Raw genomic sequence first — 15,585 nt, forward strand, 5'->3', positions numbered from 1 at the left:
GCGGTTGTCATCTTGCTGTCAGGAATCCGTGTCCGCAGGTCGAGCAAGGGCTGGAGCGGAGGCCCTCTGGCTCTGCCCCCAGGGAGGGGAAGTGGGAGGCGGGGAGGAGAACTAGCAAGACCAAGGCCTTGATCTGCCCTTTTTTCCTGCATTTACCTCTGAAGCCTCCTAAACTATACCAGGCAGCATTCAGCCACCCAAGGGGCTTCTTTTCCTTGGGGAACCTGGAGGTGATTATTGCTAGTATTTTCTGAGCCTAGGAACCCAGTCTCACACACACCCATGGTCCTGTCTCTATTCTGCCCTTAACCTTGTTTAAGGCTCTTCTCAGCCTGGCAAAAGGGGCTGTGGACCCAGACAGTAAAATCTGGTTTCCTCTCTGAATAGCTTTATTTGGTTAATTTCCCTACACATGGGCAAGGGCCGTGCAGAGCGCCAGCCCACCACACCCAATGTACAAGGGCCACCAGCAGAGCAGCTCCCGGAACCGGGCAGCAACAGGCTCCCTAGGGAGTGGGGACCCTAACTTAGCAGTTCTCACCCTTCAAGAACAGGTACAGAGGGGTTTCTCCCAGATTTTCTTTCTAGAATAACTAAGGGATAGTCCGAGGGAAAAGCAGAAGCTCTGGATTCTGCCTCCAGTTTGGCAAGGGGTTGGTGGGAGTCAAGGGGGCTGTTCTGCGGTCGGTGACCTACCCCCTCCCCTTTCCTCAAACGCAAAGCCTAGGGATGAGTTCCCCAGAGACACGCTGCCACTCAACCCATCCCGTCCTCAGAACTCTCCCCCTGGGCACGGACCCGCGTGGCTCCCTGAACCTCTGGCTGTGGGGCTGGTTCCCAGACGCCTAGGAAGGGGGACAGAGCTCCTGCCCTCTCTGTGGGTGAACTCTGGGCAGCACAGCTGTGGTGTGAGGTCACTGGACAGAATACTGATGAAAATGAGGAGACCAACAGAAAGCCGTTCTGAGGGCAGAGGCGGCAGGGCAGGGGGGAAGCAGCAGGAAGCTTCGAGTGGGGAGCACGGAGCTCGTCTCTCCTCCTGGCAGGGTTCACTGCCGGTGCTGCTGACAAACTCAACTACGCCCCTGGCAAGAGAGGGCTGAGAGAAACGCACGTAGGAGGCTGGGGGTTACCTAGCCTCCAGCCTGCCTCCTGGACGGGGTGGGTGGGTGGATGGGGTACCCTAAAGTAAAGTACAGCAAAGAAGACAGGGACAAAGAAGAAGAGAGAGATGAGAGGGGCATTTTCGGAACGGCAGGGAGATGAGAGGGGAGACGAAGGCCACACACACAGTCTGGTTTATTGGCACATCTCACACACACCAAATATGTACACAAACATAAATATTCCAATGTACACATTTACATGGGACTCGCAGGTCACCCCCCAACGTCTGCCCCACCCAGGCTCCGTTTTAGGAGAAGGCTCACAGGGGGCTGGCACGAGAAGGTAGGACTCTGGAGGAGGGCGAGGTCCTGCTCCCCTCTCCTCACAGTACCTCCAAAGGGTCCTGTCCCTTTTCAGTGGCACCGGAGGGCAGGGGCCAGACACCTCCGACCCCTCTGCTGCAGCGCCAAGCCCGGCGTCTCCTCTCATCCCTCTGTCTCTCCCCTTTAGTTCTTCCCTTTGACTCTTCCCGTTTCCCTCTCCTCCTTCCTCTCTGCACGTCCCTGCTTCTCAGTCTCCGTGTCTTTGTTTCTCCCAGCGCCTGTAGGGGGGGGGGTCCCCACGCCCTGGAGTCCTTCTGGCCCCTCGGCCCTCTTCCTGGGCCTTACAGGAGACTCGGGCTTCGGTGCAGCTCAGCGGAGGCGCTCGTGCCGTTGGCAGCCTCTCTGCCGGGGGCCGGGACTAGGCTGCAGCCCTCCGCGGGGCAGCCGTGCTGGAGCAGGACGTCTGCACACTCCTGGCTGCCGGCCCGGCGAGCATAGGCCAGCGGGGTCAGGCCCCGGGCGTCCCGGCTCCTCACGTCCACCCCGTACTGCAGAAGAAAGCACGTTTCCACGGTTGGCGGGACACGGCGGGAAAGGTGTGGCTTCCCGGGGAGAGAAAGGAGGCGGCCCTCAGAGGGCTGGGGTGAGAAGGACGTCAGGGAGGTGAGGGGCACCTGCGGGGCGGGAGCCCCGACTCACCCAGATGAGCAGCTGTGTGAAGACGACGTTGGCCATGGCGCTGGAGAGATGCAGGGCGGTCCGCCCGTCCCCGTCCCCGTAGGTCTCGTTCACCTCCTCCTTGGACCCGTGGGCCAGAAGCATCACCAGCAGCCGCAGGTCGTCTTCCACCACCGCGCGGAGCAGCTGCTGCCCCAGCGGCACATCCGAGCTGGGCAGCGGGGCCAGGAAGAGCTTCTGCTCGTACTTGGCCCGGATCCAGCGCTCCTTCTCCTCTCTGCGAGCACAGGAAGGGCCGGGCCGGGGGTCAGGGGGGCGAGGGGGCGGCAGGGAGACACGGCGTCGGCGCAGAGGCGAGCCTCAGGGCCCCAGGGGGGTCGGGGGCAGCGGGCGGCGCACAGGGTGTGGAAGAAGCGGAAGAGAACTCCGGGGAGGCCCCTGGGGGCCGAGAGGGCAGGAAGATTCCCGGCAGGGCTCGGGCTCGGGTGCAGCTTATCTGGCCCTGCAGGAACAAAGGAGGTGGGGGCCTGCACTGGGGGCCCACGCACGACCCTATCTACCACCCATTCTCCCCATCTCAGAGCTCAGGCCGTGGCCTTCGCGCCACAGAGCGATAGGGCCCTGCGCATGCGCCTCCCGCCGGCCCCCTGACCTGCTGATAACGCTGAGAAAGGGCCCGTTGTTGTGAGGCGCTGAGTGACAGGAGGGGGAGGGGCACCCCCAGGGGCCCACTGCCGAGCAGAGCAACGGCCGGCCGGGTTTTAATTAACCCTTCCAGCCCTGTCACAGCTGCCCGGCCCCGCCCCCAGTCCTCCCCACCGGGCAGGAGCGCCCACGTACCCTCCCTTGCCGGCCAGCGCCAGGGCCCCCGCCCTCACCTGCAGGCGTCGGGTCCTGGCTTCGCGTAGCCATCCAGGGCCCCCTCCCAGACACTGTTGGCCAGGGCATTGCCCATCGCGGTCATGACGGCCAGCAGCTCAGGTGGCCAGTCATCGAGGTCGAGGGAGCGGACCCGGGACAGGTGAGCCCCCAGATGCCGGTGGGTCCCCGAGCACTCGATGCACATCAGGGCGCCCAGGTTCAGGCTGGCCCAGTCTGGATCTAGGTGCGGAGAGGAAGCAAGATGAAGCCCCCGGGCAACCAGAGCGAGACCACCGGGAAAGCCCTCCCCGCCGCGGTTCCCGGCCTGCGACAAGCCGCTTGCAGAGCTTCCTCCGCGAAGCTGGTCGCGCTTCCTCTAAGCCACCCACAAGCCCGGCCCCGCCGGCCCGGCCCGGCACTCACTGGGGGCCTCGCAGTCAATACAGAAGCTGTTGCCACGAACGGTGCGCACGGCCTGCACAGCCAGAGCCGCATTCTGGTTCCCCAGTCGAGTCTGCCTCGGGGGGAGAGGCAGGGGTGGCTGGTCAGTCGCGAGGCCGACCTGGGACCCCACCCCACCCGGGCCTCTGGGCCAACCTTGTCCTTGGCGCTGCGGCAGCCCTGCAGGCTGGCGAGGATCTGGGCCTGCACGCTCTGCACCCACAGCTCCCGCTCCTCCGCCGTCGAGGCCTCGAAGTGCCACGTCTGCCCGGTGAGGGACACCACCACAAACTCGAACGACTCCTCGGCCTCTGTGGGCACAGGGACACGCACCGGCGTGAGGGCAGAAGGGCCCCTGTCGGCACGCACGTGCAGGGACACGCCACCCAGCCTCGAGGACCACTCTCTCCAGGGCACCTTGCGGGCAGTAGGGGGCAGAGAGCCGTGTGGAGCCCCCAGACCTCCATCCTAGCCACCTGCGGAGCCTGGGTGAAAAAGGTGGGGAAGCGAGGATCTGGCATCCCTGGCACTGCTGGGAATGGGTCTGGAAAGCAGAGCTGAGTATCTGGAGAAGGATGTGATGGGGCGTTAGGAGACAGTGCTGGGGGGGCGGCGAAGGCGGGGGTGGGCACCATCCGTACATGTCAGCTGCAGCCGCCTCATTTTGCAGCTCATTAAACCCAATATTCCTGACGGCGTCAGCGTGGGGCTCCTGGGAGCCGGGCCCCTCCCCCGCTACCCTGGCACAGGCAGGCAGGGAGGGCAAGGGGATGGGGAGAGGAGGAGAGGTTTCCTCCACAGACGAACGCGGATGTGTGAGCAGATAGGAACCTGAGGACATCTGCAGTGACAGACACGTCCCAAGCAGTGTGGTGAAGCTGTTCCCAGCTCTGCTCCCCCAGGCCCCCCAGGAGACAGTCACGTGGATCTCCTTCCCGATGGTCACCGCCCCGTGGGTGAACAGTTCCTAACAAGCAGTGCGAGTGTGTCGTGGGGCTGGAGAGACAGGTGCCCGTGAGGAGGCCCAAGTGAGACCACACGTCCTGCCGGGGCAGCCTCCTGCCCCAGTGACACTGAACATGCCCTCCCCGCCCACCACCACCCCCGCCTGCCAAGGGAAGTCCTCCTGGCGGGCTCCTGCTCTAAGGCGCCCTTAACAGAACTGTCTTCGTAGAGAAACTGGTACCTTTCTTTCCCCAAGCTCCACCATTCCACCTCACCTTGCTTCCAACCATCTTTGAACTACGTAACGGTGACAGTCTGTGGGGCTCAGTTGCCTGGTACAGGTGCACCCCGTGCCGTGAGCGCTGAGCACCCCTGTATCACCGGTTGGCTGGGAAAGGTGGCTCCTTCCCTTAGAGATGATCTCCCCCACCTAGCCACGCCCCTAACCCTGACCATCAGAGTAGAAACCAGCAACTGTGCATCGATGTAGGTTAACCTTATTCAGGAGCAAAGACACTCCAACCACTGAGAAGAGGCACATTTTGAAGATACTCTGGGGAACATCAGAGAAGCAGCGCTGTGATTAATAAGGGATTATGAGAAAGGACCTATGGAACAATACCTGAGGAGCTGGAATTCCTCAGCCTAAAGAAGACTAAGGAGAGGCTCAGCCAAACACACACGCGTATGAAGCACCTATTTTGCGCCCAGCGCTGCTTAAACTCAAAGGGTGATACAAGAGACACAGAAAACATAGTTCCTGCCCGCACCACCTTGGAAGAGCTGCGGGAGGAGCAGCCTGCTGTCTTTTACCTTCCGTAAGAATAAAAGAAGCTCACGTTTTCACAGGAAGGGTTTAAGTTAGGCAGAAGAAAGAGCTTTTCTAAGATACCAGGTTGAGATGACCAAAAGTTGTGGAGCTGCTTTTACTGGAAGTTATTATTAGAAAGTGCTTAAGCTAATACAGAAAAAAGGGTGTGCCTCTTCAGGCACTATCCCCAAGTCCCGCTGCCCACCTCCTGTGCCCCGGTTTCCCTTGGGGGTCCCCCTAACCTTCAGCAGCACTGCCGGGGCCGTCTGGTCGGGGGGTCCCGGTGCTCTTTTTCCTCCGGTGCTTCTTCCGGTTGGAGTGGGGAGATGGGGGAGGCTCCAGCTTGGGGCTGGAACTGAGCACCTCAGCTGGGCCACTGGCTGGTGAGGGAGAGGTGGAGAAGTGTGGGGAGAGGGGAGGGGGCTAGCACAGGCCCTGGCCCGGGTGCTGGGGGCTCCACCGTGAACTGCAGCTGGGTGGCCCAAGCGGGGCGGGGTGGGGGGAAGGGGGGCACTCCCGCCCCGTCCGCACCCCGGGAGGGGTCTGCCCACAGAGTCCCGACCCCAAGGCGCCCCCGGCCTTGGAGGAAGGGAGGGTGGAGAGGAGCGTGTAGGAACCGCAGGCAGGGCAGAGCGAAGGGGAGGAGGGAACCGGCTTCTGCAGCCTGGAGGGCGGAAGGCGGCCGGGGGAACGCACTCAAAGGGAGCTGGAGACCCGGCAGCTCCGCACCAAATTTATCCTCAATCACACTCCCCGCTCCTCACAATTAATAGCAGAATTAGAAACAATCAGGGAGCTGCCTAATTACTGTCAATTAGAGCGCGCTAATCAAGCTCCCGTCTCCCACACCCCGCCCGGCGCTCACCACTAAATGTCAAACTTCATTAGAGGCAGACACGCGCCCTCCCTCCCTGCCTTCCGCCTGCCAGACTCAACAGAGGGGCCCCACCAAGGCCAGCACAGGCCGGAGGACGGTGACCCCGGGAAGGGCCCCCGGCTGCCCTCTCAGGCCTCCACATCCACCCCCGGGCGGCCTGGGCCGGGCAGGGGAGGTGGCGCAGACCCGGGGCTGCGGGCGCCCAGCTGCTTCCTGCTGTCAGAGCTCAGGCCGGGCTCCGCGCTTCTGCTGGGATGCGGGCCGGGGCAGGGTCTCTGGGAGGCAAGTCAGGAGGAGAGCTAACGCGCTGCTGCCCAGCAGGAGGGACGTGGGAGCAGCGGGTGTGCCCGGTCCCCAGGGAGTCTCCTCCCTCTCACACCCTCACTTAGGAGAGGAGGGCAGGGCGGCGCCCATTTCCCTCTAGCCTTCAGGACTGCTGATGGATGTGGGGCTACGGGTGAGTGAGGAGAGAGCGTGGAGGGGCTCGCCGAAGAGGCAGGAGGGGGAAGAAGTGAGGGGAAGACGACGACGAGGCCAAGGAGAGCAGGCGGAGGTGGGAAGGGAGAGTTCTCGACCCCCTAGACTGGGTGGGGCCTCAGCCTATCGAGGGGCAGCGCGGGGGAGAAACCACGTCTCCGGACAGCCCCCTGATCCTGTCTGCAGGACCCCCTCTCCACGCGGGCTAGCTGCCGCCTTCGGAACGTGTTTCAAGCCCCCGGCCTCCGACCTCCCCACTCCGCCGCTTCCCCGTGCCCCCCGCGGAGAGGCTGATGAGCCGGCTGCGCGGGGGGCTGATGGGGACGCGGGAGCCGCCAGCGCCGCCTGGGGACAGCGGTGGGCGGCGGGGAGCTGCGGAGGGTCTCTAGCGCCAGCCGCTGGCGCGGGCCTGCGGGCCCCACAGGGGCAGCTACCCCAACTCCATGCCCCAGGCGTGGCACTGGCTCTGCCACAAGCCCTGGAGGGCTCCGCCGGGCCCCCTTCCCCATCTCGGCCTCCTCTGCGGCTTCACCGGGTCCTGCATACCTGGGGGCAGGGCAGCGGCCTCACTCCACTGGTCGGCGCTGGAAACGGAGCAGGAGCGCTGGTGCAGCCCCTCTGGGCGCGGGCCAGCCCAGGCTGGGCTGCTGGCCGAGTGGGGGGCACCTGGGGGGGGGGGGTGGGAAGGGTCAGACTGGGAGAGGAGGCCGGGGGAAGGGCACCCATAGACTTTCCTGAAAGTACAGCTAAGGGTAGAGCTTGAGAAATTCCAGCAGGATACTGACCCAGGATGAGGGGCTCCTGGATTCACCAGGCACCGGGCCAGGATCACTGGAGAACCGGAGGCCTCCCATGGGCCCAGACTTCACACCCCCCCCTTGTCTTCAGGGTCCATGCCTCTGCCCCCTCCCTGTGATCGGGAGCCAGAAGTTGGGTGAGTGGGACAGTCCCCCCATCACTGCCGAGCTGCTCCCCCGCTATCCCAGCCCCTGCCCCTCCTGGCCAGGCCCCGAACCCCGTTCCAGGCCACGTATGCCATTTGCTGTGCCTCAGCTTTGCTGCCATTCTGACGAGGAATAAGTGTATCAAATTCAAGTAATTATGTCTAATTAGTATTAGTAATTATCCTGTGGGGCTGGAGAAAATTAATCTTTCGTTTCCCATCGGGGAAGAACAGCAGAGCCAGGGGAACCGAAGGCTCCAGGAGCGCCAAGCCCGGGGCAGCGGGGCCGGCAGTGCGTGCCCTCCCCCGGCCCGAGTCACCCGTGGGGAGATGGTGGCAACGGCCCCCGGGCCTCAGGGCCGGCCGCAGACAGCGACACTGCCCTCTCACCTCAGCTGACCTGAGACAGGGTGGGGCCTGAGGCCAGAAGGCCACGGCCGAGGGAGGTCTGCACTGACCGCTGGGCAGCTGGCCGGGTGCCCGGCGTTAGTGACAGGCAGAGACGGGCCCTGAAGCTGAACAAGCCGGAGGGAGGGGCGAGGGCCGACACCAGGCCCCCCCGGACCAGCCCCGCAAGCACAAGGGTCAAGTTTCTGGAAGCCAAGGGACAGGAAGATGTGCGCGGAAGCCACTAGAAGGTAAAGGAACAGGCCAGACGTCCCCGATGCTCCGAGGACAGCACGAGACTGAATGGTGGGGGCGGGTTTTGTGTTTCTCTTGTATCTGTCATAACACCCCAGGCAGGACCAGACACACAGTAAGTGCTCGTTAACATACGTGTGGCACCCGTGCCAGCCCCCTCCCACTCTGCCTAACAGGTCCCTGCAAACTTAGCCTTTTTTGGGGTCCCCCCGCACCGACCCCCGTCAGGAAACCTTCCAGGGGAGCAGCCTCGGGTCCTAACTTCTCAGATGCTGTGCTTCTCGCCACCCCTCACCTGCTTCCATCTCCCCCAGGTTCCAGATCTTACTCCCCACCCCCAGCCCCACCCAAAGACAGCACAGGCCCAAGTTCCTCCCCAAGCCCCCCAACCCAAAACCCGAGGGAGGGAAAGTGCTTTCCCTTTTCTTTGTTAATTCTCCCCTCATTACGCCTGCAATCCCACAATCAGTGTGCACTGTAATTGTCGAATTTGATGCTAATGATTAATGAATTAAACATGGAGCCATCAATTAGTCCTCGGAGAATAATTCTGCATAAAGCAGCGGATAATGTAATTACAGTAACAAAGATAATGAGATGTTAACATCGCCCGGTGAGCGGAGACATGTGTGAGTGTGTGCGAGGTCGGTGCGCGGCGGAGGGGACGCGGCTCGGGTGGCGCCTGGCCACGTGTTCCGGGGACGTGGCGAGCGTTTGCGGGTACTGGCAGTTGCGTGGGTGAGTGTGCCGCGCACCTCCTTCTCCACGCGCCACTCCCGCTCCCCAGGTGAAGGTCTTCAGGGACCAGGAATGTGACAGGACAGAGTGTCTTAGGGCTTCCCTCCCTCCGAGGGAACAGCTAGCTCTCCCCTTGCTGCCTGCCTGCAAGCAAAGGCTCTCCTTCCATCCACTCAGCTTCCTGCTCCCTCTGGTGTCATCTGAGAAACCCCAGGCCAGTCCACAGGCAGCTCCGGGAGGTCCCCAGCCCCGCCCCGGCCCTTCCTTTCCCCAGCGGCCCCGCCCCCGCCCCGCGCAGAACACCCAGGACCGGACCACGGTGGCCTGTTTCCACCAGACCCGCCTCCCCGCCCCCAAGTGCAGCCCCACGGGCGGCTCCCGGCGCACTACCCATCTTTCTTGCCTTTCTGTCCTTAGCTTCCTTCCTTCCTTCCCTCCGTCCACTAGCTCGCTCTCTGTCTAATTCAAGGGCTTAGAGGACAGAACATAGCTTCCCAAGTCAGGCACGTGCAGGTTCAAACCCAGCTCCACCACTTCCTGTGGGATTTTACAGACAAGTTATTTAACCTCTCCGAACCTTTGTTTCCTCATCCACAACATGGGGAGGATAATCTCGACTTCGGATCTACTGCACCCGGCACCCCTGCACCAGCGGGGTCAGTGCCCGCCACCTGCCCCTTGCAGCGCCTCCAGACTGGGGGGCAGTGGTGGCACACGCGGCAGGGCGGGGTGCCGGCCCCTCACCTCCAACAAGGAGCGCGCTCAGGAAGCTCCGCTGCTTCTGGACACGGGGCAGAGGCCGCTCAGCCTCCAGCTTCTCTCTAAACTCAGTCTTCTCTGAGCAAAGACCCCCCCGCCTCGCACTGCAGACCTGAGGACGGTTAGCAGGTTCGCCCCAGGCAGCTCTGTCCCCTCCCGCCTCCCTCCCCGCCCATTCAGCAAACTTGACCGAGATGTGGCCCTGGTGCCAGAGGGCCCCGGGGTCCCCACCATCACCTGCCTCGGCTCCAGACGCTGGTGCCACCTGTCAGCACGAGGCTATCTGTCCCCATTCTGATCTGCCAGGCGGTCCGCTGGCCGCCACCTCTACTAACCCCACGAGGGCAGCGTTTTGGCGACTGCGCTCGGCTGAGCTGATCCCGAAGCAAGACACCGGGTGGCTGGCGTGTTTGGAGCCCTGAGGACCCGGCTGGGGAGGGGTGCAGCCCCACACGCCTCCCTTCCGGGGCCCGTCACGGCGCGCCCCGCTCTCCCAGACAGACGCGGCCACGGCAGCCACACGCCCCCTCCCACCTCAGCAGCCCCCTCACCTGTTCCCCCACCCAGCTGTGCGCTACTCCGCTCCAAGGCCAACCCGTTGGCGCGGGGGCTGGTGCCAGGGGCCGTGGCCGGCGTGGCTCGGGGCAGGCGCTTCCCTGGCACTTTGACCGTGGTCCGCAGCAGGTCAATCTCCTTGCCGTGGATGTTCTGCATGTAATCCTAAGGCCACGTGGACAAGACAGAGGAAGACTCGTTAGGACAGGTCACTCTTCGGCAGCACCTCATCTCTGACCCTCCCAACTCCTGGGTCTCTCCCCCGTGCTGCTGGGGGGGGAGGAGGGGGACAGCCCGAGTTCTGTGGCGCGCACAGCACACCTCCAAGGCTGCCCGCGTGCGGCTCGGGGCGGGGCTCAGCCGGGAGCGCGGCAGGGGCGACAGAGGGTCGAGAGCCAAGAGCTGAGGCTCAGGGCTCCTTTAGGGAAGACGGCTCAGGGGGCAACGCAAAGGAGGCCAAGTACTGAACCAAGATGGGATTTAGGGAGAGAGGGCATATGGCCGAGGAGAGGCACCGCCGGGCTCCGTGGGATGTGGACGCCTGGGTTGCCCCGGGCCCCAGGTGGCTGGTCATCAAGGACTTCAGCCCTCTTTTCAGAAGCTCCCACCACCACTTGGGACTCTGAGAACTTATAAAGCCTAGAACAGCCCCCAGCCCTTAGACTGGCACCTGACGATAAATATCTGTTGAACAGTTAAAGGGAAGCCTTTGATTCTTTTCGGTGTTCTTTGGGATATTGAGACAAGTCCACGGTTCCACAGATACCAGTGAGTATCCCAACGGCAGAAGAGTAACAACCACTGACAACATCACATCGCCCGCCCAGCCGCGTGCCAGGCGTCCACTGAACCACAGCTGTGTATCGCGTCTACATCTCGTACACCGCCTCACGGAATCGTCACAACCACTAGGAGGACGGTGTTACTATGCCCACGTTGCGGGTGAAGAAACTGAGACTGACAAAGGTTAACCTGCCCCAGGCCACACAATCAGCAGGTGACAGAGCCAGATTCAAGTCCAGGCTTTTCAGGTGCCCAAGGCTCTGCACGGAAGGCAAACTTCCTCCTCGGCCCAGGAGCAAACCCTGCCTTCAAGTCAGTACCGAGAGGGCCCTGGAAGTGGACGAGTGGGGAGGGACCCTGAGAGTGGGAGCCACTGGGTGCTGAGCCCCACCATCCGCTGTCTCGACCTCGTCCTGGGACCCCCCCGACCCCGGGGAGTGGCACCTGGAGGGGCCGGGGGGGCCGGGGCGCGGGAGGTGGGCGATGCAGAGCACAGCCCTGCCCGCCCTCTGGCTGCTGTAAACCCCGCCGGGCCTGGGCCCCGCTCTCCCTGCTGCTTCTGATCTCTCCTTCCAGGCTGCTGACTCCCGCTTCCCTGCCCCTGGCACCAGCGAGTTCCAGGGCAGTTCCCAGCAAATATCCTCCATAAAATGTGGCAAAAGCTCCTTCCCGGGGGCAGAAGCTGGGCCAGGGGCACCAATTTAACTTTGGACGGAATTCCACCAGTCAGACTGGGGACCGGCGCCTCTCCTCCCTCAAGAGAGCCTCTGGGATGTTTTGCATCCAGGGCGCTTCCCTGAGCGTCTGGCTCGATGGAGCCTTCGTGTCCTTCCAGGCCCCACCCCTCTCACCCTACCCACTTGGAGCATCACTCCTTGTCACCCAGGTGTCCTCCTACCTTCTCAACTTTTGGCTTCAGGGAAAAGGGACAATGTCCTCTGCTTAAAAGAGCCGATGGAGAGTGCTGCCTGTTGGGAAGCAGGGCCAGGGCGGGCTGGCGAGGTGCTCAGGGGCTGCCCTCACTCTGTGAATGACCGAGAGGACATCAAGTAGAAAGGGGTCACCTGGCCCTAAGGAGCCAAGAGAACGTGGGAGTTTCCCGTCATGAAGAGAAGTGAGAACAAGGAAACAGCACCCAGCACCAGCCCTGCTCCTGCACTTCTGCGTCGGGCTGGAGTTCACCGCAGGGCGCGTCATCGAGGGACCAGCGTGAGGGCCAGTGGCAGGACTACCAGGAGGCCCGTGGGGAGGACGGGGCACCACCGATGCTGGCACGCTGGCCTCGCCAGTCAAGCCCGGCTCCCGGAGGCCTGGCCAGGCCTGTACTCACTCTTTATTCTCCAAGCGGCTCTGACACCTTCACAGGCAGATGGCCCTTCAGACAGACAACAAGGGCATAGCCAGCCGGAGGGGAGGAGCTCCTTTCCCTGCAGCTTTGCGCTGCACCCGTGCCCTCCTGCCACCGCCTGGTCCTGCGTGAGGGACAGTGCTGGGTGCCTGGCCTCAGGCAGCCTCCGCTCCGAGGGGTCTGCTTCATGTCTCAGAAGCACAGAACAACATCACTGAGAAGTCGGTGAGGGCGGGCTCCACCCACGGGAGGACCCCCTCCCCGCCAACGACCTCTCACCCCCGCTCTGCTGAGCGCTGCCAGGGCTCCGTCCCCCTGGTCCCTTCTCCAGCAAACTTGGCCCGCCCCACCCAGGGGCCGCTGGCCCTTTGGCCTTGCTCTCGGCCCAGCATCCAGCGTGTGACTCCACCGTCCTGGCCCTCCTCACTCCAGGCCCGACAGCCCACCGACTCGGCTTCTGCACGCACCCAGGACCCTGCACACAGTCACATCTAGCTCAGCGGCTCCAGACGACTGTCAACAGCTGGCTGGGACGAAGGCACAGCTGCAGTCCCTTTCCTGGGGGAGGAGCTTGGGCTGCTCTAGTTCACAAGGAGGTCACAGCAGCTGCAACAGTTTTCAGGCCCCACGACAGCCCTGGGATAACCAGGCTGGGACACGGCGGGAGAAGCTGACCCCAGGCCAAGAAAAAGAGCCACACGGAGGGGCTCCGTTCAGGGCCAAGGAGCCAGCAACCAACGTCAGGGGAAAGCACCGGCCCTCAGCATCCCCAACCACCTCGGACGGGCACTGGTTGCTCGGCGGGTGCGGGGAGCAGGCCAGCACCCGGCCAGCTGCAGGCCTGGGCCCAGAGGCGGAGCCTGGCCCCAGGGAGAGTGCGGCCAGGAGCTCAGAAGGCAGCAGCAGGGACGGGGCGTCCGGGGCAGAGCAACAGCGTTTCCCTCCGTCAGCAGAACGGGGGGCTCGGCAGTGGCGGTGGGAGCGGCTGCTCTGGAGAGCGGTCACCACGGCTGCCTTTATTACCCACCATCAAACAGCAATTTCTTCCCCAGCCTCCTCGCTAATTACCCAGCCAGCGTTCTCATCTCGTTTTATTACTGGAATTAACAACGAGTTCAGAGCGTGGAAAGCTATTAAGATGTGTGATTAAGCCACATTCAATTAGTTTCTACAAACAATTTAATTGATGTTGCAGATAGAATTAACAGAAGGTGATTGTGTGAATGGCTTCGCCGGCTGCAAAATGGGAGAGGCTGTGGCGGGCTCTCTGGGGCTAGGCAGGGGCTGGGCGTGAGGCTCGAGGCCTGCCCACCAGCCCTTCCTCTGCAGCCCGGCCCGTCCCGCCAGGCCGCCCGGCCTCCATCGGGAGGCGGGTCCCCAGCACCGCTGCCCTCGGGTCTCCTGGGCAAGGCCGGGCAAGGCCGGGCTAGGCCAGGAGTTCCCGGACGGGCCTTCCTCTCCGGCTCCCTAACAGGAGGGCGCCTCCAACGGAAGCAGGCAGCTCCGGGGACGGAGGGTCCCTGCTCACTGCTGGAAGCTGGGAAGCTTGCTCAGGTTGGAAAACACGGCAAAGGGGGGATGGAGGTGGGTGAGCTAGCAACAGGAGTGCGGCGGCCACCAAGGATGGAAACCGAGAGGCGAGGGGCGGTCGGAGCAAAGCAGCCTCTGTCGGGAGGGAACTCAGGCCCCTGGGGCCGCGCACGGAGACCCTTGGCTTGGCCTCCCTCGTGCTTTCACTGTCACCACGGTTTCGAATCTGATTCGTGTCTCCTGAATGAGAAGAGAAGCGTCTAGAGGGCAGGGAGGCCGCCACCTGCGCGTGCTGGTTGCTCGGGACATCCAGCATGTGGGGAGTTGGGGAACGACGTGCACTTTGACCCCGGAGCCAGAGGGCAGCCATTGAAGCGCTGACGGATGGGGAGGCCACGCTCTCAACCTCCTCGCCGCGTCCTGTGGCCCGGCGGGGGCCAGCAGAGCCGGCGGCCTCTTCGATTCACCTCGCAAGAAAGCAGCGACAGCCTGGAAGCGCCTGCCGCCAGACCCTGTCCCGGGCCCGACACACTAAGCCACACACAGTTCACGGGCAGCACAGCGCTGGACGGGACTCCGAGAGCGTCCGCCGCCCAGCCGGGCCGGGCACATGGGCTGCCGGCTCCCCCCGCCCCACCCACCCAGCCACCTTACTTGCCCCAGTGGTAACTCTCCAGCGACTCTCAGGCAGCCCCGAAGGGAGGCGCTCCTGGCACGTACAGAAAAATCTGGGCGACGCTCAAAGTCGTGGGCCAAGTCTCAGCCCAGCCACTGGCTGGGTGACTGATGAACCGGCAAACCCCAGCGAGCCTCTGCTCTCCAGTTTGTTAAGTTGTGTGTAAAAACAGCAATCCCTCAGGCCTTTACCTTCCCTTCCGAAACCAAAAGCAAACACAACGCCGGGCACTCTCCTCCCGGTGCCGAGACCCCGCTCCCATCCCTCTCCTCCTCTCTCTGGGGCGCTCCCATCCCTCTCCTCCTCTCTCTGGGGTGCTCCCATCCCTCTCCTCTCTCTGGGCCGTGGGACCAGCAGTGGGCACAGTGCGCCCAGCCCGGGCAGCGTGAAGCAGGAGGAACAGGTAAGGATGCAGCAGAGGGGAGGGTGAAGGCCACTGCCACACAGGTGGGGAAACAGAGGCCTCAGACAGGCCAGCTCTCAGCCCAGCAGCCAGCAGGTGCCTGGGCAGGGACCCGTGTGTCTTGCCTGGGCTGTGGGCGCTGGAAGCCAGCAGGGCCCAGACCCTCTCTGCTGGGAAATACCGCGGTCCTGCTCTTTCTGGCTGGGGGCGCTGCACCCGCGGACGCTCCCTGCTCCCTGAGACACGGTGCCTCTCGTCAGGGCTCTGCCAGTAGCCTTGCTGGCTCTTGTCCTGCGTGGACTCAGCAGCGGGACCAGGTCCTGGGCGAGGAGGAGGCCAGAACGGGGGAGAGGACGGCACCCAGGAGCCTTTGTGCTAAATTCCCAAGGCCCCCCGGCCGTGGCCCCTCGTCTATAACCCCCCTCACCCCCAGTATCATGGCACCAGCTCCCGCCCTGTGGAGTAAGAGGCCCCGAGCTGAAGGGAAGGGCCAGGTCCAGAGGCACCCAGAGGGCCAGGCTGGGCTCTGGCCTCACTGGAAAGGCCCACACCAGGCCCGTGAGCTTTCTCAGCCGTCCTGGGTGGTGCTCTCAGGATGGAGCTATGGCCGAACCGCGGACCCCAGCACGTCTCAGGTCGGGGACCCCTGACACCTTGTGCAGATTCAAAGGCCGGCGAGGGACCCTCG

The 15,585-nt window shown here is 63.4% G+C and overlaps 1 protein-coding gene across 4 annotated transcripts in view; it reads right to left on the reverse strand.

The window, feature by feature from the left end:
* Positions 1–1,280: 1,280 nt before the first annotated feature.
* AGAP3 (ArfGAP with GTPase domain, ankyrin repeat and PH domain 3) overlaps positions 1,281–15,585 on the reverse strand; it is a 59,164-nt gene continuing 44,859 nt past the window's right edge. For 2 of the 4 annotated variants that reach the window (XM_059933048.1, XM_059933053.1), the window contains exons 11-18: positions 10,154–10,322; positions 7,067–7,186; positions 5,409–5,546; positions 3,567–3,721; positions 3,393–3,483; positions 2,987–3,209; positions 2,130–2,385; positions 1,281–1,978 (exon numbers count right to left, since the gene is read on the reverse strand). In XM_059933048.1, the coding sequence (XP_059789031.1) occupies positions 1,772–1,978; positions 2,130–2,385; positions 2,987–3,209; positions 3,393–3,483; positions 3,567–3,721; positions 5,409–5,546; positions 7,067–7,186; positions 10,154–10,322 (1,359 nt within the window). In that variant the 3' untranslated portion in view covers positions 1,281–1,771. Of the gene's footprint in view, positions 1,979–2,129; positions 2,386–2,413; positions 2,611–2,986; positions 3,210–3,392; positions 3,484–3,566; positions 3,722–5,408; positions 5,547–7,066; positions 7,187–10,153; positions 10,323–15,585 lie in introns of those variants that run through there. The other 2 variants (XM_059933050.1, XM_059933049.1) reach the window with 2 other exon arrangements.

Source organism: Balaenoptera ricei, chromosome 9 (assembly GCF_028023285.1).
Source record: "Balaenoptera ricei isolate mBalRic1 chromosome 9, mBalRic1.hap2, whole genome shotgun sequence".
Classification (NCBI taxonomy): Eukaryota; Metazoa; Chordata; class Mammalia; order Artiodactyla; family Balaenopteridae; genus Balaenoptera; species Balaenoptera ricei.